This window comes from Pollicipes pollicipes, unplaced genomic scaffold (assembly GCF_011947565.3).
Source record: "Pollicipes pollicipes isolate AB1234 unplaced genomic scaffold, Ppol_2.1 Scaffold_6686;HRSCAF=7923_pilon_pilon_pilon, whole genome shotgun sequence".
Classification (NCBI taxonomy): domain Eukaryota; kingdom Metazoa; phylum Arthropoda; class Thecostraca; order Pollicipedomorpha; family Pollicipedidae; genus Pollicipes; species Pollicipes pollicipes.
The window spans coordinates 27,461,452-27,488,684 of NW_023596921.1; the positions used below are offsets into that span (position 1 = coordinate 27,461,452).

Genomic DNA, 27,233 nt, shown 5'->3' on the forward strand with positions numbered 1-27,233 from the left:
TGGTGGAGAACGTAGCGAGAACGGCGGTATGGGGTGGCGCAAAGCGAACGTGTAGAAACAGGAGGACCAGCGGAAGGAGAGTGCTGTTAGTCGGTTCCAGATGTAAATTTTACGTTTACTGTGACGTGGTGCGATGCATGGACATGATTTGAAATGGTTTATGAAGGTGACTATGTGTTGGGGCTCTTACGACCCTGCTAGAGAGGAAGATGGCGTGGGGGAGATGCCTGTTCAGGCCAGGCACCTGCTCACCAGGAAGGTGACTGAGGGAGGGGAAGGGAGGGGAGGGAGGGACGTTAGGTCAGTAGAGGAGAGTGTGGGAATCTTCCGATGCGTCTCCCTCGGGTGATTGTTACGTCATCGGGGCTTTGCGACACACTTTCCGATCGGTTGTAAGCACGGGCGACAGACTTATATCATAGCACACGCGACCCAGCTGTTATCATCTCATCCCCTTGATCTGCCCATCTCGCAGCCTCTCGGAGAGCAATTGCGGCAGGCTGGCTGTCGTGAAATACGTGAAATTCGACAGCGTGAAGCCGGTGCCGCGATGAGCGCCACGTCCCACGTAACTTTCCGCGAGCCATCTGCTGACGCGAACTGCCGGGCAGACGCCGTCTCCAGATCAGCCGGATCCAAGAGCACGGATCTGACAAGAACAATCTGTTGACGGCCGCGACCTCCGCTCATGACGTCCGCTCCGGCTCGCCTGACGTCACCGGCCTTCTGCCGGACGCCGCATTGCGTCACTGGAAGGCAGGTCAAATGGCGTCCGTTCAAAGCGGGGTCGCCGCGCTCAAAACGGCGAGCTCCGGTGGCGCTTTGACGGTGCAGCTCTGGTGCAACGTAGGGTCAGCTAATCGGCGCTCCGGTGTCATGTTTCATCAGCCGATCGACGCCGAATAAGCCGAGGCCAGCGCCGGGCGACAGTTGGCGCGAAGTTCTGCAGAGGTCCGCCAAAGCCCCATCCCCGCCGCTTGGTCAGGCGACCGCACGGTTCACACAAAGGTTGCGCTAAAGGGCAGTTGGCTTCTCGGGGTCCCGTAATCCATGGATGGCCGTCAAAAACTGAAAATTTAGCCGACATAAACCACTCATAGCTTAACGTTAGTCATACAAAATGGAGCGTTCTCTACAACACCACGCTGCTTTGAAAGGTCGCTGACTTTTTGAACGTTAGCATTTCTGGGAGGATGAATGCAGGGAGGGGAGGGAGCAGAGCACGCAGCTACACCCATTTGTGGCGCTGTCTTATAAGAAAATTGATGGCAAAGACAGAACTTTGCAACCAGCTATATAAATATCATTGCTGTCTACATTTTGAAACACTTCGTATCATCATCGGAACAGCACATGAAGTGCATTTTAAACATTATACAGTTAACAGGAGGAGGGATCAGCACATTAAGTCCTCCAAGATTTTGGCTGAAGCTTTAAACTTTTGGTATGAAAGTTAAACTTCTTGAAACATCTCAAACGATATTTAACGAAATCTACAATGTCTAAGCATAGAGCCGCGTTTTGCAGTTTTACGTGCTCTGAGTGATCTGCCGCTGCTCGACCGTGTCACTTTTGAGGATGTTGATCAACAGCCAAATGTGCTTAGTTTCAGACCTTTGTGTAGTTTTAAACCTTAAATAGCTTGTCGTATGTTTCCGCTCCGGACTATTGATCTGTTTAAGCCATTTTCCTCCGATAAAGAAATTACGGTACCCAGCCTGACAAAGGGAGGGGAGTATGTTCCGCTAACAGCCAGTCGCACATTCAAACAAGCTCATTATTAGGGACTTTTTTAAAATATAGAGAGATCGCGAGCCGATATTGAAATATATAAGGTAGACCAGAAGGATATAATTACCCCGGATATAACTGACATATTGCTTAGCAAGATCATGAGACCTGGAATGATCACCGATGACCTGGAGAGCTTGATGTAATTGAAAGTCCTTCTGGTGTTTTTTTTTACAGTCTTTATAAAAACACATAAATCCTCTGCTCCTTTCGAGGCCGACGTGCGTGCATTGCTTTATATCTGATAAACTCTGCAAGTGGCTTGTGCCTCTGCTGCCACCTTTGGGCAGACATGCATGCTCTGGGGGGGGGGGGGGGAGGGGGCGGTTAGAGGTGACTAATGCCGCTCAGTTGGAACAAAAAATTGCACAACTTGAATTTTAGAATGGCATGGGTATAACAAGTTTCATGTTGAGATACTTTTCACAAGGATGATGTTGAAACAAGCGACAGACATTCGCGTTCAAAGTTTATACGCACCCTGTTCCACGTTTTCAGTCTTTAGCGCGGAATGGTTTCACTCTCTCCTTTAACTCTGCCATGAACTCGATCCGTATCTTCAAAGACACGTCTTGAAGCAGAAAGGTTGAGAAAGTTTTTAGTTTCGGCACAGCCATCGATCGGCTTCTGACTTATCTAAGTGCCCAGCATCTTAAGAAAAAAGGTCGCGAAGGACAAGGAGGAGGATATTGGCTGCGTAAATAAGACACACACTTAAACGTTGACAAGTTTGCCCTATTAGGGCGATGCATGAGTTCTTTAGGTGCTAGGATGTTGGAATTGCTTCATGTTCACTAAGAAAGCCACTGCTGAACACCATGGGGATAAAATATACCCTGCCAACTATAAGATAAATTCTATGTTTTGCTGCAAGATCTTTCCTCGCGTGATTCTTTACTTCTTTCGAGCCGATCTCTTTGCGTACAGATAAGTGTTGTGCTCAATCGTGTGAACTAAAACCCTCTACACCAAGTACGGCCATCCAGCGATTTGAGCGCTAGGTCACGTGGCTCCATGACGTCATCGCTATGTACAGGGCGAAGCCGCCATTACCTGTAATGCTGATTTGAGAGCTGCGCCATAAAGTGCACAAGAGTCGTCTGATAAGACATGAGTTAACGTCAGCGAAATAAGTGGCCGCTCAAGGGGTGCCAGACACCTATTGCGAGCGTCTTAGTTAATGATGAACGATGTCAGCGATGCGAAAACGTAGCCTTGTCTCCTGATCGCTGTACAATGCGCAAGGACGCACCTACTTCACATCCTGTCCTGATGATGATACCAAGGGTACCGAAACGGCATCAATGTGTTTACCCATATGAAAGCAACTGCTTCTTTGCCTTCAAGTTTCTACTTTTGCTTCCTATTCGAGGATCTCCTATGTACGTTGTTTATATATATATATATATATATATATATATATATATATATATATATATATCAGTACGACGTTCACTCCATATCTAAATGAAGAGGGCGTCGAGCATCATAACGCCAGCGACGTCGACATCACGACGATGACGTTCAGAGTTAGGCTACGCACAGAGGTATGCATGACCTAACTCCAAAGTGAATTTATAACGAGAGGCATGTGGTGTGTTTCAGTTCGGCAAAAAATGATAAAAATGGCTGTGAGCTCTTACTCCTTTGAAAGCGTGCAGCCTCACCCACCCCCTGTCTTGCGGCTTCTTATCCATCCGTTCGCCGATCATTATTCAAACTGGCAGAAACTTCCGAACTCAACATGAGCTCGGGCCCCTGCACCTCTACGGAGAGCGACACAGCTGGGGTAACGGGATGCATCCGTCGCATCCATCATTCACAATCACCTATAATGTCACGGTTGAAGAAATACAAAATAGGATTTTTTACCATTTTCAGGTTCACTGTTCGGAACTTTACCGTCACCCCATCAGCTATTCTTCTCAAATGTAAATGCATATTTACATTTGAGAAAATCTAAATGTAGCTGAATATTTCGGCTATGTAAGCCTACCTACCGATTTGAAATAGCCCCCATAAGAACGACGGAGAGCCCGTTACGAAAAGGGTCTGCTGAGTATATTTACATTATTTGATTGTTAACGGAATGCACTTTCCACCTGAGATCTTGGTGAGTACACCACTGCCGCGTGCAATTTCCCTGACGTCAGACGCACACGAGGATTTGGCACCTCGATTACATGCATTGGATAAGCGCGGTGTTTGATACCACGAGCGCCGTCGCGGCTCGGTTGCTCTCAACGAGCCGTAGCCGGTGGAGAGGGTGGAGCTCATCGAAATCTCTCCGACCACGCATATGGCACACCGCGTAGGAAGTATACCCTGGTATGAGACGTTTGGATGGTGTTCTGTTAAGTTCGCGGCGCACGTCCATTGGGAGATGATTATGCCATTTTCGCTATGGAAGACGACTATGATCATAGCATTATCTCGTGGGATGATTGAACGGTCATAATCAAATCCCGGCGCAGCACCCTCTGAATGTGATTCAATGCAAGACAGTCTTATGCAGTGCGTTCTCAGATGCGTCCTAAAGCCACTCCTGGAAACGCGAGATCAGGAACACGGACAGGGATGCATAGTATTTTCTGGAAAACTGCTTACACTCAAACACATTCCTCTCATTGCATATTTCTCCAGCAGGTTAGGTGCGGCACTAGACTAAAGCTTAATCACAAAGTAAAACAGCGATACGCGCAAAATCCAACTAAAGTGTTGCGACAGGTGACTCGCATGCTAGGGCTCTCCATGCACAGCAGTCATGAGAAAAGTAAATGTTGACTCATTTTAAAAGCTACCAAGGAAGTGAATCAAAGATGACCTGAAAGTTACTTCACCATAGGAAAACTGACACCCACTATGTGAAGGCTCGATGCTGTTTTCACTTCCCAGGAGCTCTAAAATGGTTTTGTGTCCTTACCGCGCTCCGCAAACAGTGGATGCGAGCCAGGGTGCAACTCGGCCATAATCGTTGCCGTTCGGCCCACGGGTGGATCAGCATAACGTCGAGCCGTGCCCACGCATGCAAGCTCATCTCACAGTGACACAACGGGCTGGGAACATCCACCAGCCGGGGTAGCACGAGAGCGTAGCACGTACTCGAGCTCATGATCCCGGCATGCCGGGAGGCGGCAGGCCGGCGATGTGCGTGCCAACTAGCCAACCGGCCAACCATCCGACCGCCCAGCCACCCGACCGGTCAACCACCCGACCGGCCAACCACCCGACCGGTCAACCATATCCGACCAGCCAAGTAGCCCACCGGGTCACCGCCAGGTCACGCCGGCGGTGCCCGCCGGCACAGTCCCGTCGGCCGAGCCGCCGGCGGCACGAGGCGGCGTCGCCGCAAGACGGTTTTTACGGTGCGCCGGTTAAAGGGAGACTGGCGATTGGACAGCGCCAAACCGGCGGTGTTATTGATGTACGTCGGCTCAGAGTGCCTGCTGGAAGAGTGCTGAGCCGTCCGGCAGCGGCGGATTCAGACATCCTGATAGGGAAGGCGACGGATCGGTCGACGGAGGTCTCAGGCGTCCTGATAGGGGAGGTGACAGCTCGTTCAGCGGCGATCTCAAGCGTTCTGGTAGGGAAGCGGCGGCTCGGTCAGCGACGGACTCGGCGTCCTGATAGGGGGGGGGGGGGGGGCGACGGCTCAGCCAGCGCCGGACTCAAGCGCCTTGATAAGGGAGGCGACGGCTCGGTCAGCGGCGGTCTCAAGCGTTCTGGTAGGGTAGCGGCGGCGCGTTCAGCGACTGACTCGGCGTCCTGATAGGGGGGGGGGGGGGGGGGGCGACGGCTCGGTCAGCGCCGGACTCAGGCGCCTTGATAAGGCGACGGCTCGGTCAGCGGCGATCTCAAGCGTTCTGGGAGGGTAGCGGCGGCTCGTTCAGCGACGGACTCAGGCGTTCTGATTGGCGTTCTGACTGAGGCGTGAGGCGATTGACTCAGGCGTTCTGATCTGATGATCTCGCCTTCTGGGGAGGCGACTGCTCTGGCTCCCGGAGAAGACTCGAGCTAAGGCTGATGCCGTCTTAACTTAGAGGATGTTTTGCGCTTTTTGCACTTTGCGTTTTGCGCTTTTGCGCTCCCTTTTTGATTTTGGGAAGTTGGCTGTTCTAAAGAGAGGATGCTGTTCTGGTCTGACTCAAGCCGTCATGGGATTTTAGACATACGTTAAGCGTATTCTCCGGTTCGTCGCGCTCAGCGGAGCCAACTGACTCGCGATAATGATGTCTGTCCTGTAATAACGTGATGTCGCGATAATACAGGTCCGGTTGGTGGGCATGCCTACCTACCTTTATGAATGACATTAAGCTTACGGCGATGCACGCACAGAATGCCCAGATATAGTGGGTCCCCATCCGCTTTTCAGAACGCTCCTACATTCTAATTTCTCCAGACAAACCCACCATATGGTTTCAGTTAGAGATAGTGAGCGCGAGAATGATATGGTCCGCAAAAATATCTTACGTTTGCGGACAAAACAGGTCGTCCTCAGCTGATGGGGGTTCCATTTCTTGATATCTTCCTCCTCTTGCTTGGTATAGTCTTTACCAGGGGCGTGGCCAGAGCCTTAGCAAGGGGGGGGGGGCGCAAAGCTCACAAAGGGCCCCTTGATGGTGAAAATCCGTCCCAAAAAGCCGGATATGATCCAATTTTTCATGGGAAGCACGGTTTTCTTTGGTTTTGCATTATTTTTCCCTTATGTAACGTGAATAGAGACTAGAAACCATTGCGAGATCAAATACGCGTTTATTCTGAAGCTAATAAACTGAAGAAATCAGGAGTATACGACTGCACTGAATCAATCATTGGCGCTCTTCAGTTTACAACGGTTCAGTGGACTCCTTCTAAGCCGACAGAACTTAGAAACTTTACCAAGATTTCGATATTATTACTATAGCGCTATTGAGGAACCCGTGAACGAAGGCGGCACATCGAAAGGGGTCAACAATTTAAATTAACGTGATCACGCCACATTAAGAACCTGCGTTATGAGCTCCTGAAAGATGCTGGGGTCCCGGCCAATGTGAAGCGCTCCCCGGCCTTGTCTATGCTTGGGAGATGGAAATGGTGCTAGCCCCACGGTGCAAAAGGCCTTCCGGTTGTCACTGGAAAGCCCAGACCCCGCCGGGGACCTCTGAATACGACCTCCGGCCGGCCTCTCGGGCGCTTCGGGCCCTCAAACCAAGCCCTTAATGGTCGGTCCCAGGGGCCCGAGAGACCACTCGGGACCTATGGGGGAGATGCGTGTCCCCTGTGCCCCCCCCCCCTTGTGCTCCCTCTGCCTGCGCCACTGGTCTTGTCATTACATTGGTTCCCTCCCTGACGCAGGACGTTTTCTGACCCACGCAGTTGGCCTTGGATCGACGTAAGAAACCGCGTTAACGCAACAAGATCTCTGATCGTTGCAGGTGGTACAATAATTGGTACATAGACTCTCGTTCGGCTGAACGGGGCTATGGCTGGAATTGGGGCTGGAAAGCCCACCGTTCGGCACTGGGGGCCCTGACTGACACAGGACCGTTCCATTGCCTCAATGTGAACTCTCATAAATTGTCACATTTTCTATCGTTGTCAGAGCGCATCCACCAGCGCAAGAAGCCCTCTGGCATTCAAGGCCCCGTCCCCGTTCCTGTTTCCCCTGGCCGACTCGGGGTCTCCATAAACACAAGACGTCCTGCTAGGCACTGTGAGTCTCTGACCGACACAGGGGTCGTGCATTGTTGTAGGGGCCCATCTAATGAAAATCGAGGGCCCGGCCTTGTCCCTGCTTGGGAAATGGGCCCCCGAGAGTTCAGACCGGCACGAAGCCGGCTGTTCGGTGTTGGCAATCCCTGGCCGAAATAAAGGAGCACACTGTCCCTGGAGTCCCCAAGCGGTGCAAGAGGCCCTCTAACTGACATTTGAGATCACAGCCCCACGGGTGGGGGTCTTAACGTGATTTGCGCCAGCCTTTCGGGCCCTTCAACCTTCCAACCTTGCCCTTGATATTTGGTCTTGAGAGACCCTTTGGGCCCCTCTTCGGCCCACTTAAACACGGCTCCTGACCGACTCGGTACCAGTTGCCAACACAAGATCCTTGTTAGGCACTGTGGACCCCTGACCGACACAGGAGCCCCATTGTGTCAGGGACCCGGATATTGCAAAACGCGGTTCCCGGCCCTGCTCCTGTTTGCGAAATGGATCCCCTCGAATCAGACTGGCACGGGGAGCCGACAGCTTGGCTCTGTGTTCGTGTCCGTGCGTCCTGACCTGACCTGACCTGAGCGACCCCGGGTGCACGATCATGTTTTAGGGACCCATCCAATGGAAATCGTGGGCTCCAGCCTTGCACCTGCTGGAGAAATTAGCCACAGTTGGCTCCGTGTTTAGACCGACACGGAGCCAGCTGTTTGGTGTTAGTGGACTCTAGCCAACACAGTTGTCTACGTTTTCTCAGGGGCCCTCAATCAGTGCACGAAACCCTCCGACTGATATTTCAGGTCACGGAACTACCTGCCGGGATGCATCATATGAACTACAGTCAGCCGTTCGGGCCCGCATGCTCTAAAATCGGGCCCTTGGTCGTCCGTTTCGGTGGTCGGTTCTGGTGGTTTCGGTTATGACTGCCCCACCGGTCCCCTCTTAGGGCCTCATCGGACACTGCCCTTGGCCGACTCGGGGGTCCTTGCGAACACAGGGCCCCTGTTAGACACTATGGGTTCCTGACAGGCGCTGGGGTCTTGGCTAATGTGAATCGCTGGCCCCGACTTTGTCCTTGATTGGGAAATGGAAATGACGCTAGCCCCCGATCGGTGCAAGGGCCCCTTTGGCTGTCATTGGGAAGTTCGGTCCTGCGGGCCGTGACCTCTGAATATGACTTCCGGCTGGGCTGTCGGGCCCTTTGGGTCCTCGAGTGGGACCCTTAACACGCGTCCGGGTGGCCGGTTGGATACCCTTCGCTCGGGTAGGGGTCGGTTTGACCCCCCTGAGATCCCAGAAACCAAGAGAACCAATACACCAGATTCACAGAGTGTATTGACATGTATTGGACTCACTTGGGTCAAAGCTTGAGGATCCTAGGGTCTAGGGCCTAGGAGGACTTTTGGGTCAAATAAGGTCAAACAAATTCAAACTCCAGGTTGGTCTCCACAGGGCCCCTAGGACCTAGGTAATTGTTCTAAGCAAAATTGCAGATGCTCAGCTAAGGTCAGTGACCTTCTTTGACCTTTTGGAGGCCATGGTGATCAAAGACATACAGGCCCGTTTTGAGTTTTGCGTTTGGATAAGTGACAAAGATTACGCTAAGCAGTATGTCCCTAAAACAAAATGTTGACCTGGGCCATTTTAGGTCAGTTACCTGTTCTGACCTTTAAAAAGTCTATATATTATGCGGTTCCTGTTGTCAATAAATTAGAAATGAGCATCAGGAGCTACCCCCCCCCCCCCATACAGCAAGCACCAGAGGAATAAAACTGGTCGGCTTTGACCTTGGTCTGGCCTTTATACGTGACCCTACGTCAATTTACCTTGTTCGTTCATTTGTTGTGGTGCCTAAGAAAGTATTTTAGAGATGTATGGTTTCGTCTAGCACTCCGTTGTTGGATCAGATTGAACGATTCCCTAGACATTGCCTTCGCTGAAAGCATGGCCTAGCATAGAGCTGCCATAGATGAGCGACCTTACAAGGTACATATATATATATATATATATATATATATATATATATATATATATATATATATATTCCTGATGCCAGACAATCTGCTATTCAACTGTCTACATTTATGCCAAATTTGGCGTGGCTTCACTGCGCCGTTCGGAAACCATGCCGGAAAAACCTTCGGAGGAGGGGGGGGGGGGGTTAATTTGATCCTCTTATCCGAGTGCGTGTTAATCGCAGATCTCTAAGGACCCGAAGGAACCCTCACGACTTACGGGGGAGATACGTGCCCCCGTGTCCCCCTTGTGCCCCTCCCCCCCCCCTCTGTGCCCTGCGTCACTGGTCTTTTCATGCCTGTAGTTGTGGTCTTTTAAGGCTGCTTACAGTTTTCCATAACAGGGAGAAAATCACAAAGGTTTTCCAAATTGATCAGCAACGTAAATGCAAACACGCAAGTTCTGTATAAACACTTACGATATGTCGCACCATTTTAGACCATTATTTGCATCTGTTCATCATCACCAGGGCTTTCTGAATACGTCCATGGCGTGGACAACTTTGCAAATAAAACCAAAATATTCTAAGCTGATACAGTGCTTGTGTAATATAAGGTATGGTAGATATTAAAGGGATTTAGTTGAACTCACAGTAGTCACATGCGTGATATTCGCTGAGGAATCCAAATATGTTAATGAATCCCTCATCGGAGAATATGCGAATCAGTCCGCGTACACTGCTGAAAGGAAACATTTCATCCTGGTGAATATTGTACTCTTTACTGTACCAAGCTAGTCCACGTTATAGCCCGTGATTTATTGTAGTTCTTTTGCTTAAGTGTAGGAAATGTGTGTCATTTGATCACGCATGTACTGAGAAAAAAAAGCTATGCCAACACTGGCTAATATCTGGTGTCCGCTTTATGCTTGAACTTTCCCATTCAGTGGGCAAGGCTCGTGACCAAAAATCCAATTAAAAATGCAGCTTGATAGCGAATATCACGCATATAACCATTTAAGGTCGTCTCAATTCCCCTGAAAGGAAATATTTTCAGGAAGCGTGCCACCTCCTGAGTTATGATTCAGATCAGCTCTGCAACAGCGGCAACCCTTCTGCCGGAAGCAGCGGCTGTGACAGGCATGACGTCACTCCCACGCGAACCGATGCGTCGTGGCCTGGACCTCGCTGCCCGCGGCTGTGCTGCCGGGTCCCCGCGGCCCTCGGCCGGGCTGCGCCGTCGCCGCCATAAACGCATCGCCTAGTTTAAAGGTCACCCCGGTACCGGGGGGGATTACTGCGGAAACGGCCGAACGGCAAACTTAACGCCGGAGGAGCCGGGACGCCTCTCTCATTTCCGGCGGCGCGGGAGGCACATTAGCGCTGGCTGATAACCGCCGGCCGGGTGCCTGATGTGGCGCAGCTGAGACGAGTCCGGCGCGGGCGGCGGAGGGGCATCCGCCGCGACCCAGTGTGCCAGGGCGACCCCGGTCCGTCCGGGCGCCCAGCGGCTGGACCTGGCTCTGATAGATGCCGGTGCGCTCGAAGCTTGTGAGAAGTGATCAGCTTGCATAATGCATAAGCGCGGGACGAACCCATCCCACGTTCGACTTTGACAGAAGTTAACCTTCATCCGTGCAGACTTCAAGGCTTGTGTTCGACAGGGCTTCATTGGAATCAACTAAGACGTCCAATCAGAACGTTTTACTACAAGAATAATTATTTATGCACGATCTGAACGCAGCTGCGGTTTTGATCATTGGGATACGGTCAAAGGTGCTTTCTCGCCTGAGAAACTTCGTGTGAACCTGGCGGCTTCAGTTTTGACGGAGTTTGTTCTGAAGAAAAAAAAAACGTTCAGGGCTACGCCCACAGCCCCTCTCCAACTGACACTTCCACTAATGGAGCGAATGGGACAAACCGACTATTCCGTTCACCTTGTGCGAGGTTAATTCTTTGATTCACAATCTCCTAAGCAGGAATCAATAAAGAAACTATTTATGTTTATATTTTGTCAGAACGTGGAAGCTTTCCAGCAATATTGGTTTTTAACAGCTGTTTTAACACAGTCCTAATTACATCCCGAGCGTTGACATTGGTTTTATGGACCTAGCTTGCACTTTTTCGACTGCCAAACAATTTTGAAACCGCCTTTGTTCTGAGCCACAGCTCTTTTGCGGTTTGGAAAGTTGAAACGCCTTGTGACCTAGCTATGTTTTATCGTCAGCTCCATGATCATTTTAAAAGGAAGGGAGATACTTTGACATGACCTCTGCGCATTCTCTATCAGATAGCGAAGGAAAGATCAAAGACGAGGCAGTAACTTATTATGTCCATGTTAATATTTTATGTTAATGCTCATGCTAAATTACGATTTTGCCGCCTCATACGCCGATTTGCATGCATCCGTAGAGCATATAGTAGGCCGTAGGCCGGTTCAAATCAAAACGCGTCGCCTTTTTTGGAAGCGTTGATGTGAATAATGTGATAATCTTCTATGACCGTTACCTTGGACAACGTCGCACGTACAATCTGCACTGCGACCTTTCGTTCGTGCCCGGCACAACGCTTCCTCATTTGTTTTTTTCAATCAGTTTGAAGAAGAAGGGTCGACTGGATAGCACATCCCACCCAGGGAGTTCTGAGTGACTGGAAAATTTGTTATTTTTGGCCGCAAATACTATCTGCGTCAAAGTTTGAGCTTCTAATGCACTCAGTGCGCGTTCTATCTTAAGCTCTGTTGTCAGTCTTAAATGAAGTGTCCCACCTTTGGAGCATATTGAAAAAAAAAAACTCTGGTGAAAGTTCAGAACCAGCTGCAGTTAGTTTACTAAAGGGATTGGGTAGTGCCACTGCAGCACCATCAGTACATGATAAGGATATGTATTTTCATTTTTAGCGAGCCCAAATAACGCTGCAACACTTTGCAACATCATCACGCTTCTTTCCTGCAGTCGCAAACACAGTCGCCATGACAGCCAACGTACGCACTTCTATTGGTACGAATAAAAGAACGTTTGTGATTGGCCCAACGAGCAAAGGCTTGTTTCGAGAAAAGTGTCACTACTGATCAAATCGTAAGCGTCTGATCTTTTTATAAGTGAAAAGTACAAAAGGTGGCATGCTCCTTGCTAGACATCATCCATATTGTACCGATCAGTTGTGTAAGAGTATCACCACCAAATGTAGCCATGCGTTACGACCCGCCAAAAATGGGCAAGCTTTAGCTTGGTCACCAGCGCTCCGACTCTGGTGGCGAGTGTTTTAGCTTGGTCACCAGCGCTCTGACTCTGGTGGCGAGTGTTTTAGCTTGGTCACCAGCGCTCTGACTCTGGTGGCGAGTGTTTTAGCTTGGTCACCAGCGCTCTGACTCTGGTGGCGAGTGTTTTAGCTTGGTCACCAGCGCTCTGACTCTGGTGGCGAGTGTTTTAGCTTGGTCACCAGCGCTCCGACCCTGGTGGCGAGTGTTCAGCAACATTCCGCTTACCGAATAACAATGAAAATAGCTGTTCATTGAAATCGGAGAGCGAAAGGGTGCTTATCGTCGATTGATCTTGGCACACAACTGCCCGTGACGGCGAGATCAGACGAGCGAATGCAGTGACGCTAGAGTCGGATGACACCTGTCCAGCCATCCCTGCCGCCATAACAGAGCCGTGCAAACCCCGAGTGCCAGGGAGCGGCGCGACCGACAGGACAGGAGCGAGTCCCGCTCTTCCGACCGTACCAGGAGCGACAGCTCTCCGTGAAGTGGCGGTCGGTCAAGGAAAGAAATCAGCTCTTACCACTCCGAACGATTCAAAATAGCTTCATGGCAATATGGAGTGACAGTTCCGGATTAAATTGGGTACATCTTCAATTGGGTACATTGGGTATATCTTGGGTACTCAAGCCACATTTGAGCTTGAGCTATGCTGACATCGGCACTGACTTCGGAGCAAGAGAAATTCAGGCGAGCTTAGAAGAAACCAATAATTCTTAACGTGCGCGGTGTGTCGGAGTTGACAATGAGTGAATCTTTTTTTAGGGAACGCGATGCACGTCGCCACGCCACCCTTTCATGGAGCACCAGCGACGACATTAATTATATTGAAACTCAGGGCACATGGTGCAACCAGCATTTAAACCTGGGCCCCCGGGCAGAAGTCCATAATGTTAACAACCACCCGGCCACTACGACTCTACAGTCAATGTATTGTACTAAGCAGGAGAGCCAAATTGACCATTTTGGTATAAATCAAGCGTGCTACTTATCTCCATCTTATCACTTAAATAAATGATCATGCATCAATAAGTGTACAATGAGCATAAAGGTACACGCCTATATATACGCGAATAAGCACATAGCACACAAACGTGTAGGCGTATAAGCGTATATGCACATGGACATGTAAGCGCTTAAGGGCATTATATGATGCGTAAAAGCGCGCATGCCATTGGCGTGCCTAGATTTGGACTTTTTCCTCCTTTTATGGTGTCATTTACTGTTTGGAATATTTACATAAACACTTCTAACCATTTGAGTAAACCACTTCCGTGTCATTTTTTGCTTGGCACCGTGTGCAGGTCAGACGACGTGACGTATAAAAGAGCAAATTTGACGCGGTGCACGTACGCACGTGACGACGTGGCATGGCTAGTTTCGTGGCGCTGGAGTCAACAGGTGGCGCGTGGCGCGTATTGGATATTGCATTTTTCCCCATTGATTTAGTATGGGCGGCGCGGAAAATCGACCTTGGCCGGAACCGGCGAGTGGCCGTTTAAAACCATGGCCGCATTTCGGCAACGGCGGGTCGGGGCGACGTGAAATCAACATGCTTCGACTGAGAATTGAACAGAAAATCGCGTCATGTCACGTGTGGCGCTGCACGTACCACGTGCCACGTACATAGCGGCGGAAAGCGCAGATTTTCCCGTTTTGACCGCTTTTCACGTTTCATGCCACATTTCGGCAGCCAGCCAGTGGAAGAATCAAATTTCAAAGCGTCGACCTATGAACCGCCTGCAATTCATGTAGTCAACACGAGACTGCTTCGCACTGTTGCTCCGGTAATCGTTGTGCAAGCCAGACATGTCCGGATTCGGCAAAACGGGACCAAATGCAACACGCTGTCGCGGAAACCTTCGTCACGATCGCGTCGAAATTTACGTGACCGCATGCGCAGATCTATTGGCTGTTCATGGGTGTTCATGCGCGGGTACCACCCGTTTTCTAAAATCTTTTTGTCCATTTTTCCGTCCAAACGTCAAGTTTGGCCTGAAGGGCTACAATTTTGCTTTTTCCGCTACGTCAAAATGACACCGATCAATCGTCCAGTCGCCACCACCGAGAAATTCAAGTAAAACGCGAGAAAGTGCACGCGCTGTGATTGAACACAACCGCCGTTTTTTTATTCACTTTCAAATCATTCATTGGCTGCGGGCGGAAGAGTTGAGCCACGGTGATAAAGTATGCATTATTCTGGTGTGATGGGGCTTCAGTAGCTGGGAAGATAAACGCATTAGCCAAACAAGAAACAGAAGTGATCGGATCCCAATTTAACTTGTGTCTGTGCCCTTAGACACAGTGACACTAGAACGCACCGCTCCAGACTTAGGTGAAACAAAATGTAAAACCGCAGGAGGACGGTTCGGGGGAAGACCAGGGTGAGTCCCAAAGATAGAGGACCGTCGAGAACCAGGAGCGGGAGTAGGGTCAGGAGGGGAAGTCGCCTCGCAGATGGAGGACGCTGCAGGATAAGGAGCGGGAGGAGGGCGCAACCTACCAAGGGAGGACGGGGTAGGAAGAGAATCAGTGGGAGGGGCCGCCCCACAAATGGAGGACAGCGCTGGAAGAGGGACAGAGGGAAGAAGCGCCTCACAGATTGGGGCCAGTACAGAAGGAGGAGCCACCCTTCAGGTGAAGGACAGCTCAGAAGGAGGAGCGGGAGGAGGATCCACGTCGGAGATGGAGGACGGCGCGCAGGCAGGATCTGAAGTTGGGGTCGCCCAGCAGATGGAGGACGATGCAGGAAGAGGGACGGGAGCAGAAGCTGCACCGCAGATGGAGGATGGTGAAGGAAGAGGGACGGGAGGAGAAACCGCGACGCAGATAGAGGACGCTTTAGGAGGAAGGGCAGGAGGAGTCACATATATAGAGGACCACAGGACAAATGCTATTTTGCTGATGTGGAAATGTAAAAAAAACAGGCGGCACAACTAAACAAAATCATAAGAGTCGCCCAGCGAAGCGGGCGGGCCTCCCTTGTAAACACTACACTTTATCGCACTATAGCTCATATAACATTGCTTGTCATTGAAGGCTGTTATTCACGTCAGCCGTTTCCACTGGAACCAGTTTCGAACAAGATCTACGTCTGTTGTGATCTGAGTTTGGTTTGACTTGCAAATGGCTGCGCTGAACAGGGTCCGAGTAGGATTTGCCTGAATGCTCTCAAGTCAGGAAAGAAATTGACTACTCACCACAGCTTACGCACACAAGTCTGGCTCCGATGCCGCACCTTACAAACGACCGCTCTACATCCCAATCTTACAAACGACCGCTCTACATCCCAATCTAACAGACGACCGCTCTACATCCCAATCTTACAAACGACCGCTCTACATCCCAATCTAACGAAACGCAATGCTTCCAACCTTCGCGATCGATATTTCCCTCAGACTGAAAACACCTATGAGCTTGAGGGCTGTTTTTACCGGCACGTGTGTTTGCTATCACCAAACCTAAGTTTGCGCCTCATCGTTACAGAAATTGCTCTGAAGTCGGCTTTTGGTACAGGCGAGGCGAAGCGCAGCACAGTGATGAATTGGTCGGCGAAGCCCGTGTGTCCACTGGGAAGGATCTTTATTGTGACTGTTTTTGTATTTTCCACACTGGATAGGACCTGTATGGTGAATGTTTGAACTGTCTGTACTGTAACCTCCTCAGATGAGCAATATCCTTCATCTGCGGCGGGCCTGCGCTGTCGATTCGCTCACAGCCAGATAATTGAGATAACACGATATACGTGATTGAAATACTTACAGGTAGTATTGATAGGCATACGTCGGTACGTGCTCACGTCTTCTCATGCGTTCTCGCTCTCAAACGACCTCGTTCTCGTTCTCGTTTTCTCGCGAAGGCTTAATTTCCTCACGGCAGCTTGCCGGACTCGCTAGTGTACCTATAATCATTCGTTCCAGGTACAGATCCTTGATCCAGTTTTTCTCACAGCACCGTAAGGAGCACTGAGTACCACAACGATCTAGCGTTCAGTGCTGGCCGCAGCGAAGGCTGCGCAAATATTCACATGACCATGAGTGGCCGGTCTCATATAGAATGGACAGCGAATGTCTGCAGCTAGAGTAATAGTGCCGCCGTTGCCATTCACAGCTCGGCCATTGGCGAGGCGGGTCGAGACGGCCGCGTCTATTGAGCCCAGCCGCACACGCGGAGAGCACCCACAGGGACCACCCGCCGCTCTGAAAGCTCTGATACAGGCCGCTGCAGCCACTGCGCTGGAAGCTCTGACACAGGCCGCTGCAGCCACTGGGCTGAAAGTTCTGATACAGGCCGCTGCAGCCACTGGGCTGAAAGCTCTGATACAGGCCGCTGCAGCCACTGGGCTGGAAGCTCTGATACAGGCCGTTGCGGCTCATCCACTCGACGTCGGCCAAGTTCGCCGATGCGTGTTGCGCGCGGCGGTGACCGAGTGCGGCCCTAGTGGCGTCAACCCTGGAGGCCCGAGTGACGTCAGCCCCGGTGACCCGAGTGACGTCAGTCCCGGAGGCCCGAGTGACGTCAGCCCCCGGGACAGGCGACGGAATGCCGGTCGCCGGGCCGCGTGTCTGCTGGTCGCCGGCGCGGCCCGCGGGGTCCGAGGCCGGAATAGAACGTCGCGCTTGAGGCCCCAAACACGGACGTGGTGGCGGCTGTCGCGCGGCTGCCGCCCATCCACCGTGCGACAGCCGTCCGACTCAGCAGTTGCAAGTGGCGGGGTAAAAAAACCGCCTGAATTGAACAAACTGTGGGATAAAATTGCACGAAGCAACCATTGAGGGGTAGGTTGGCCGTTCGCAATTTCTTGACATCATTTTTATAATCCAGACAACAACCTGGTTCATTCAATACAAAAAATTCTTCGGCGTCAATTCCAATTGTCATTTTAAAACTCGCAGGCCCGCAGGGCGCAGGCTTAGAAAGCTCCTGGCTTTGAACGGACATTGCCGACTACCTTGCCAGTTTTGGTGGGCGTCCGATATGTAAAACTAACCAGCTTGTGTTGTCTTCACCATAAATGTACTTGTAATTATCTAGCAATTGTCGGTAACAAACCCGGACGGAGAAAGGAATGGCTGCAGGAGCAAATGGGAGAGCGTCATTTCATTTCAAAGTTTTCCAGCTATGCAGTGCATGACATTTTGCAAACGCATAGTCTATGATGTATGCAGGTTCCAGAGCACCGGACAATAACACAATAACCACACCATCTACATCTATGTACAGTTAAATAATGCATTCTAAGAGCGTTAAGTACTCTCAGAACAGCAAGGGCTATGGTGAAATCATCACAATGTAGTGATAGATGTTACAGGGAGGGAGAGGAACCTTCCTTTTCAATTAGGTTGCCCAATCCAACATTGATAAGCTGGCCAAATGGAGGGTGAAATCCATATTTTGAAGTATTTTAGTGGTAACTTAAGCTGTTTTCCTTGCTCCGCCATCACCAAACTGACGTTGTAAAGCTACACCCCTGGATGCTGCATACACCGTTCATCAAATCCATTGTAGGTCATGATAACACACAAAGGCCTTCTGCGAGGTCTAGGGAACGATGCTGGTATTGTAGTCCAGTGACGCTGGGTACAAATCCCAGGGCGGGCACGTCGTTCAGCCCAACTGAAATGAAAAGGTCAGCTGGCAACTGGTGAACGAGGGTACTCAGGCCCGGGGCGGCCGTGCCGCAGCATTGTGCGGCACGTACAAACCTCCACATTCCTGTCTGACAAAAACACAGGGGCAAAATTTGTTAAACTAGACGGCATGACTTGGGTGGTCGGCTCGGGTTACATGCAACAAACTATGCTTAGCAAGTACTGTAAAGCAAAAGCTATGCATGCACATCGTTGCTCACACACACACACACACACACACACACACACACACACACACACACACACACACTATATATATATATATATATATATATATATATATATATATATACACAGCAATACTTCTGCTATATGCATAACCTGTTTTGGTAGCTAGCCACGAAGGGAGCACCGATTGACAAACTATCGCTTTAAGCAAACGCGTCCAAGGACGAAAGTGGCGCACGGAGATTGTTAACGTTAGTCTAAGTCGTTAGCTGTTAAATAATCTCAGATGCATATGCAAGGCTGATCCTTAGGTAGCTCACGGAGTTAGCGTAAGGATCGATCTTTTCGTTGCAAAGCTATCGGGCTGCACGGCGGAATGTATTGATGTCAGGCAGGGGTGCAGCTTTGTCAGAAAAAAAACAGTGGGAGGAGTAAGACCAATATTTGGAATAGGAAGGAGCCCCGGACTTCTCCTGCCACCTCTCTCATGTTTTTAGCGTTGGTCTTGACGTGTGATTGGAAGGGGGGGGGATACCTGCCATTTGAGTGATATGAGCGGCCGAGGAGCCGGGATTTCAAAAGCGTCTCTCAGCTGTGGCGCGGTGCAATACACACTGAAGTTTCGTACCTTTTTAGACGAATCCTCCTGCAGCGCATTTCAACAGCTCCTACAGGCACGAACTGTACGGTACACGGCGACAACTTTAAATCTAACATGGCGCAGTCACTGAGCGCTGGCCACTGCCCCCGGACTGCTCTCAGCCCGCGCGCCCAAGCCTAGACAACGATTTAATTCGCAGCATTGTCATGCGAATACAAAAGCAGGGCTAAGATGTAAACGTATTCACGCCTGTGCAGCTCGTTCATGCCACTCATCTGGGCCGCACCCCAAACACCGGACCAATGGTGGAGATAGGAGACAGGGAGAGAAATACACGACACAACACGTAACTCATCCGGGCCGCACACCGAACACCGGACCAATGGTAGAGACAGGAGACAGGACGAGAACTTCACGACCCAACACATAACTGATCCGGGCCGCACACCGAACACAGACCAATGATGGAGACAGGAGACAGGGAAAGAACTACGCGACGCGACGCATGACACACCTGTAGCGAACATTGCATGAATATTCCTGACGACCTTGATAATCCTGATGCTTGTAGAATGTAATTTTCTAAATATTGTACCTGGCATGGGTCATCGTAATCTTTTGGCTCAGCCGCCTGTGTGCTCCGTGCAGCTGATAGCATAGCACTATGAGTTGGATGTCGAAGCTGGAGCGAGTAAAAGTTCAGGTATTTTGTGTTCACATGCCTTAATTTTTAAATGTCTTTTTATGCTTACCTTCACTTGCGACTATGAACACAGTGTGGAACGTCGAGTTTGGTAATATGTGGCCAATGTTTGCCTGATAACGTTCTTTAACTAGCACCTCCTAGTGTAGCGGATGTCGATTATAGCCAGCATGAAAACACCAAACCCATAATGATATGTCATATTTCGGTTTGGGCCTGTTCCAAACCTCTATCGTAACTAGCTACCAGCAGACGCGCGGGCACCAGCTTCCAAGCTGGTCCACTGGCCACCGCGTTGCGTCATCGCCATCGTCTGGCTGGATTTGTGCTATCCACAGGAGTTTTTAAAACAATGAGATAAACACAAATAAGTTCGTTATTTTTTTGCCTCAGACGATCAACGTGCACTTTGTCACATGAGTTAAGTTTCCTGCACTTCCTAGCCACGTTCAGTACTAACCAGTCGTGAGCGTCCATCACAGATCATTTCAGTGACCGTCTCCATCGGCGGAACTCTTTGAAATGCGCCGCCTGTCGTTTACAGTGACGGAAGCTGTTATCATCGGCTGCTAACATAAAAAAACTGCATGAGGCGTTATGGTCATGCAGACCAGGATATCACCTGGGTGGGCGATGTGGGCCTTATGAACATCTTTTGGCAGCATAATATCACATCACCTGACCACAGCGCGTCGTGGTCGCATATTTGGCATGCCCCGTTAACACAGGGCCTGATGTACCTCCTTGCGATATTATGGACAGCCTACTGCAGCAGTAAGCTGTCATGTATGCCAATATGTGACAGCCTGCATGCAAGCCAATAGGCCGTGCAGGAACTGCACAGTACCTACTAGCATAACTTCTCAAGCGGAGTCGTCGGTGTGGTATGGCGGTCACAAGACCAGACGAGGCGTCGGACCGGAGCCAGGTGGCCAGTCAACGATCGAGCGCTTAATTCAAGCCCACCCTCCACGGCGGATCTATCTCGGGTAAGCTACCGCGCCCACCAGATCATTCATCTCTGGTATGCCCAAGCGTCTCCGCGGCCATTTATCTCGCGCCTGTCTGAGTCGGCGGCCAGCCTGGCTGAGTTCGGACGACCGTGCGCGGCCGCTGCAATCAATTGTGCAGCGCCGCCGGTGGTGGTCTCGCTGGGGCCGGCCGCCCCGTCTGCACAGCAGCTGGCCAGGCCCGGCGAGCTGCCCGAGCCAGCCATCACAGACGAGCCGCCACCCATCGCATCCGCTCGCCGAATGGAAGCAGCGGCGGTACTGACGAACTGTTGAGCGTCCATCCCATGAGAAGGCTTCAGGCTCAGCCGGCCACCATTGTCCGCAAAGCACATTGTTTTTGGTCGACCCTTGTGCACAAACTGGATCAACTATTAACTTCAGGTGAACGATTGCTACCCAGTGCCGCGAGCGATGCCGTCGGCGCCAGCCGACCCTTTCACCTGGAGGTTTGTAACCGACGGCCGCCCGGAAAGCCTCCCGAGGCGCCCACGCCGCCGGCTGTCTGAGCCTGTGAGGACAATGTCACGCACGGCGGAGCTGCGGATCACTTCTGACACGAGCTGACCCCGGATCGCACGCACCGCTCTGATCCGTCACGACCCCTGCCGGAAATTCCCAGAAACGAGCCGACACCCCGCCCGCCGGCTGCGACACAATGACCGCGTGAAGGGAGGGGCCGGGTTCGTTACCCACGCACCGAGGAGTGCTGCGCCGCCAGTGTCGACGACAGCCACGGGACCGCGGGGTCCTCCAGCGCCCATCGCCTGCTCAGAGGGATGACATATTCCCATTTCGTTACATAAGCTAATGCATGCAATACATCCCGGATGCGTTTGTGTGCATCAAAAGTGTTTCATAACATAAGGAAGCCCCCTGAATAGCGGTCCAATTATGTGGCGCGAGCGTCATCTAATTGGCAACGCGTGCCGCGTGTCTAAAGGTCAGACGTCATTTCGTGCGACAGCAGCAGCAAGGAGCAGTACGCCGCCAACAGCCAGAAGAGCGCGCATGCCTTTAAAGCCACATTCTCGGTCGCGGTCGTCAGTTTTTGTCCTCCGCCGCACCAGCTCGGCGAGTCCGTCGCGCAGACAAAATGCGAGCGAGCTGCGGGCCTGCTGCTAACGGCCGTGCTCTGCGCAGGCTGCGAGCGCCCCTGCTGCTGGCGGCCGTGCTCTGCGCAAGCTGCGAGTGCCCCTGCTGCTGGCGGCCCTGCTCTGCGCAAGCTGCGAGCGCCCCTGCTGCTGGCGGCCCTGCTCTGCGCAGCCTGCGTCGAGTCTGCGTCACGCCGCGGCTAAGACCGGCTCCACTACATCCTGCACCGTTTGCGCCGGCTCTGCCTCCGCGCGCCGGCGCTCTGCGGCTGGGCACACCACCCGGTCCTGCTCAAGACGGTGCTGGCCGGCGCGCCGCCGGCCAGCACCGCCGCCGGACGCCAGCGTGCGCCGCATCTCCCGCAACACGGCCGCCTGCTTCAGCGTCAGTGGCGCACAGCTGGTCAGCGTTTGGCGCGTCTGCGTCAACGCGACGCTGGGGGACGCGTGACCGGCCTGGCCGATCGGCTGGACATCTTCCGGCTGATGCTGGGCGCCCACGCGCTCCTGGTGCCGCTCAACGCCAAGACACTCTCCCTGCCGCGCCGGCAGGTCGCCCTCAACATCGCCGACCGTGTGATGAAGATGACACGGCGTGGGATGCATCACGCCTAGGGACTTCCGGCCGCGGAAGGGGTCAGACGGGTCAGAGGTCAAGCCGCCGCCAGTGGAGCGGCCACGCGTCGGGACTATGCAACAGACCGCAGAGTTGCAGGTCCTAATCATCGCAAAGAGATATCCCCTCGACGTGGCGCATATAGTTTGAACATATCGAGTCAATTCGCAAAATCTTCAGACCTGGGCACGCTATTGGTGGTCGTAAATTCCGATACAGCTGTCGCTTTCACAAAAGTACCGATTAATCTGCAGTCACTCGCTACCATGGAACAATTCAGATTCCACGTGATCCCAGTCGTTCCAGCGAGGCATCCCGTCTGATTGATGAATGCTCATCAAGGAAAAATAGCCAACAGGCCTTGTTGCCGCCTCTCGGCTTGGATGGGGACACTCTGTCTTGTGCCACTCCCAGGGTGCGCTCGTTCGTTCTCAGTGGGTCCGCAAGTCGGAAAATCCCAATGTCACGTTACCCGGCCTCCTCAGCCCTGCTGGATATGTTATCTGGCGTTGCGGTGTAACGTTGCGCCCCGACCCATTATCCATGGCAAACCTGTCACAGCATAGTTTTCCACTTTATAAACAAAAATTCCTGCATCACGTATAGTTATCATGATGCAATTGCCATGGTGCACTACATCGAGATGGTCCTGAAAACAATATAACCAGTTCCGCAAAACATTACCACTTTCCAGAAAGCCAACATCACCGTCGCCGAAGCAAAATAATAATTGGCGCGAAGTTACCGGACGAAATCTGATACGGATCACTAGCCTCGGGACGGCACGCGCAGCCTACCCCGACAATGGAAGTCTGACACTCAGCACACCCCGACAATGGAAGTCTGACACTCAGCGTACCCCGACAATGTAAATCTGACACTCAGCGTACCTCGACATTGGCAGTCTGACACGCAGCGTACCCCGACATTGGCAGTCTGACATGCAGCCTACCCCGACAATGGAAGTCTGACACTCAGCATACCCTGACAATGGAAGTCTGACACTCAGCATGCCCCGACAACGGAAGCCTGACACTCAGCGTACCCCGACAACTGCAGTCTGACACGCAGCGTACCCCGACAATGGCAGTTTGACACGCAGCGTCCCTCGACAATGGCAGTCTGACATGCAGCGGGGATGATCGGAGTCCTATGAGAAGGTAATGCTCCCCGATTGGGGCTGCGAAGGAAACCCACCTCTCATTTCGATACATTTCAGCTGCGACTATCGGCTGCATAATGCAGGTTTCATGTGACCCTTGTTTAGGCATTTTGTTTATTTCAGCTGGGGCAGCATATCCTCGAGTTCCCGATCAATGGATCAGCACGTCAGCCCGCCGCTGGCCAAGACATGAGCACGCCCCGCTCCCTACTTTTCCCATCCCCAGCACGCGCCTGACTCGGCGGTGCGTGACGTCCCTCGCTCCACGTACACCCGCCTGACCCGGCAGTGGGTCAGCACGTCCCCTGTCCCAGGCACACCCGCCTGACCCGGCGGTGGGTCACCCCCCCCCAGCCCCCTCTCGAAGCACGCCGGCCCGTCCCGCACACGAGCCAGCGCGTTCGCCGGTGCCCGGCAGGCGGCCGGATCGTCCAGTCTGACCGCTGCAGCTCGATGCCGACCTTTCAGTGGTGATTCCCGAGGCGCGCTGAGCCCCGGCGCCTCCTGCACGGCCTGACCGGGCACGGCCCCGTCTGGGCCGGCTGGGGGCAGCCCCGTACGCCCAGAGGCCGCACCTACTGAGTGTTGGTGGCTCCTTGGCGAACTTACAATCAAATGTATGCGCTACCATAACGTAGCAAGCTGCATACAAGTCCATATACGTAAGCACATCTTTAGTGCGGAGAAGACAAAAATTGATATCGTTACTTGGATACATATGAAATGCGTCCATAATGAAAACACCACAAACACACATAGCCGCAATCATTTCTAGAGTACCTGCCGCCCATCACCTAATAGCTCAAGAGTTGTGCAACAATTTGTCTGTTTAGGGCTGGCGAAACTACAGTCAGCATTTCAGCGTCGTCCGTTGTCAGTCTGGTTCTGGTATACAGTCGTCCTACAACGCCACCCTTGTCCATTAACAGTCACGTCAAGAAAAGCCATCACATTTTACATACTGTTCTTTTGTGAATTTTGTTGCAAAATTAGCGCCAATCAATCCACGCACGTCAGTGTATTTAGGCATTGTTCTGATAAGACATGATTACATTCGGAATTGGTACGAATCACAAATCTTGGTAAATAACGGTTTTTGAATTCTGACGTTGAACACAATACAGCGACATATCACAAGAGGCTTTGACAATAAGCCAGTACTAGACAAACAACCAACCGTCCAAATGCATCATCAAAATGGAATAACATCTGCCTACAGACAAAACGAAAAAGCTCTGCCGAAAATCATCTCCCGACGCATAAAAGCCAGAACGACCATAAAGAATGCATTGTTGTTTATTATTGCGACAGGAAAGTCCCTGACTTTCTTGTGAGGAACAGTCCTGGCAAACCCAACAAGCCTTAATGCACCAATGCAGCGTGTCAATTCCAATATAGTCTCGAAAGCTGCAAACTTCGTTTCGTACACTACATTGGTGTAACCACGACACTCACGACACCTGACAACTCACTCACGCAACGGGACACCTCTGAAGCAAATGCGGTACGACCGTCACAGAGCATTACCACGACAATAACTTACGGGGTCCGTGACTGTTCGGGACCGATTAACTCGGCGCTAAGCTCTTTCTCGCTATATTGCCCAACGCACATCATCAATGCATGGACAAGCTCGTGTTTTCGTTCGCACATCCTTTTTTGACAGCTGACGGCGTGGAGCATTCTTGATTGGTCACGTGACGTAGTTACCAGCTCTTTCTCAAATGTCATCACCAGACTGTGCTCTTTGTGCTAAGCACTACATCATCCATGATGCGCGGAGCTCGAGACATCGCAGCAGGTGGGAATATTCCATGGGTGATGATGATGGATGTGTGTAGTTGCAGCGCATCGCTCAGTGCAAAATGTCAAGTGCATCTTTTACTTATGCCCGTTGTCACGGACTTGCCGAAGCCAGATGGGCTTCGATTCACTGGCGGAGGCATTTCGCATCGTTATTTCTGGCCATGACTACGCCCCAGTACCAGCTTGAAGTCACAAATGCCTTCGTAACATGTCAGCAAGTAAAACCACCTTATAGGCAAACATATGCATATTTTTACGAGTCATGCGTTTATTTGGCGAGCTCAAAGATGTCTTTGAGTAGCAATTTTTGTTTGCATTTACACAATCTCGAAAAATGTCTGATAACCCTTTTTTGATCATAATATCAGCATCCTTCCTCTTTTTCGCATTTGGACGCAGTTAAGTTGCCAGAATGACTTGTGACTATACCAGCCCGCGTCGCACGCTGCGTGAATAATCTTTTGAACCCAAACTCCGGTCTTTGTACTCCGTTTTCTTATGACATGATTAGTGAGTTGCGATTCGAAATGTATACCATTTGATTTGTAGCAAAATATTGCAGCAAAAGTGGATACATCCACAAATTGCGTTACTGACATCACGACATGAAATTTAGAGCCCTTGGGATGCTGCAGAGAAGTGGCTCTATCGACAAATTGTACCACTAACCATGCGCCTATATGTCCCAGGCGTTTGCTTTTCGCTTTGGAGGTGTGATAAATGTAAGATTTGGGTTTGGCCATTTTTATGAGATACAGGTACTTACCTAAGAGACACTATACAACTATTAGATCTTCAGACACTTGGATCATTTAGTCATCTGGTCACGGTCATTTCCTTCACTGACACTGCAGGCGTAAAAGGCACCGTGTAAAAAGTCTCATGTGATTCCCAGCTACATTACATATAATAAAGCATTTAGAAAAAATTATTTGTATCAACGAACACGACCATTTCAATCTGGCTGTGGGTTCGAGTTAAAAGGATGACCGTTTCCGGAATCGAGTAAACTATCCAAGAGCCTGTGCACTCTGGAGTTGAATTTGAGCAAGCGTCATCGTTTCCAGTTGAGCATTAAGTTCCGGTTGCCGCCTCAACTAGATGAGTTTCCATGACCAGCCAACTTTGGACGGTACTGGGAGGCACAGGCGAGCGTGACCACGTCACCGTTTCGGAAACAGAGCTTGCTCCCCCGTGTCCGGTCAGCTCGCACGTGCGGAGCTGTCTGGCGTCGGCCGACGGCTAGCTGTCCTTCGTGCATGGTCGGCTTTTATATGGAAATCTGTACTTATGTTTTCCTACGCTGAAGATATCCTATTCGAACTGCCAACCCAGCGTTTTCCAAATCGTTACCATACGCTCAGATGCTTTAAACATGAGGTCGTGAATGCTGGGGAATTCCTCGATCGAGTTTTTCGTGCATTACTGCCAGGCATTTTAAAGCAGGAAAACTACGGCTGTATTCAAAGTAATTGTGATTTATAAATCACTCAATTTATCATTTGATTACACTCGCCAGAATCCGAATTGTTTACTTATTAACCTCTGGATATATCAAATATACCCAATACATAATAATCGTAACAAACGTTTCAAACGGGTATAATCCAATAATTATCGAATGTTCGAATGAACCAATGTTTTAATTTGTTAATAATGCAGAATCTAACTGATTACATTTCAGTGAAATTACAATATAACATCCTATCAAGTTTGCATAATCTAAGCAT

At 51.1% G+C, this 27,233-nt stretch overlaps 1 protein-coding gene across 1 annotated transcript in view; it reads right to left on the reverse strand.

Annotated features, from left to right (window-relative positions):
* The window catches only part of fid (class I SAM-dependent methyltransferase fire dancer), a 57,696-nt gene extending 35,171 nt beyond the window's left edge, over positions 1-22,525 (reverse strand). Inside the window, exon 1 of the mRNA XM_037231720.1 lies at positions 22,376-22,525. Coding sequence (XP_037087615.1) covers positions 22,376-22,525 — 150 coding nt within the window. The remainder of the gene's footprint in view (positions 1-22,375) is intronic.
* Positions 22,526-27,233: the final 4,708 nt, after the last annotated feature.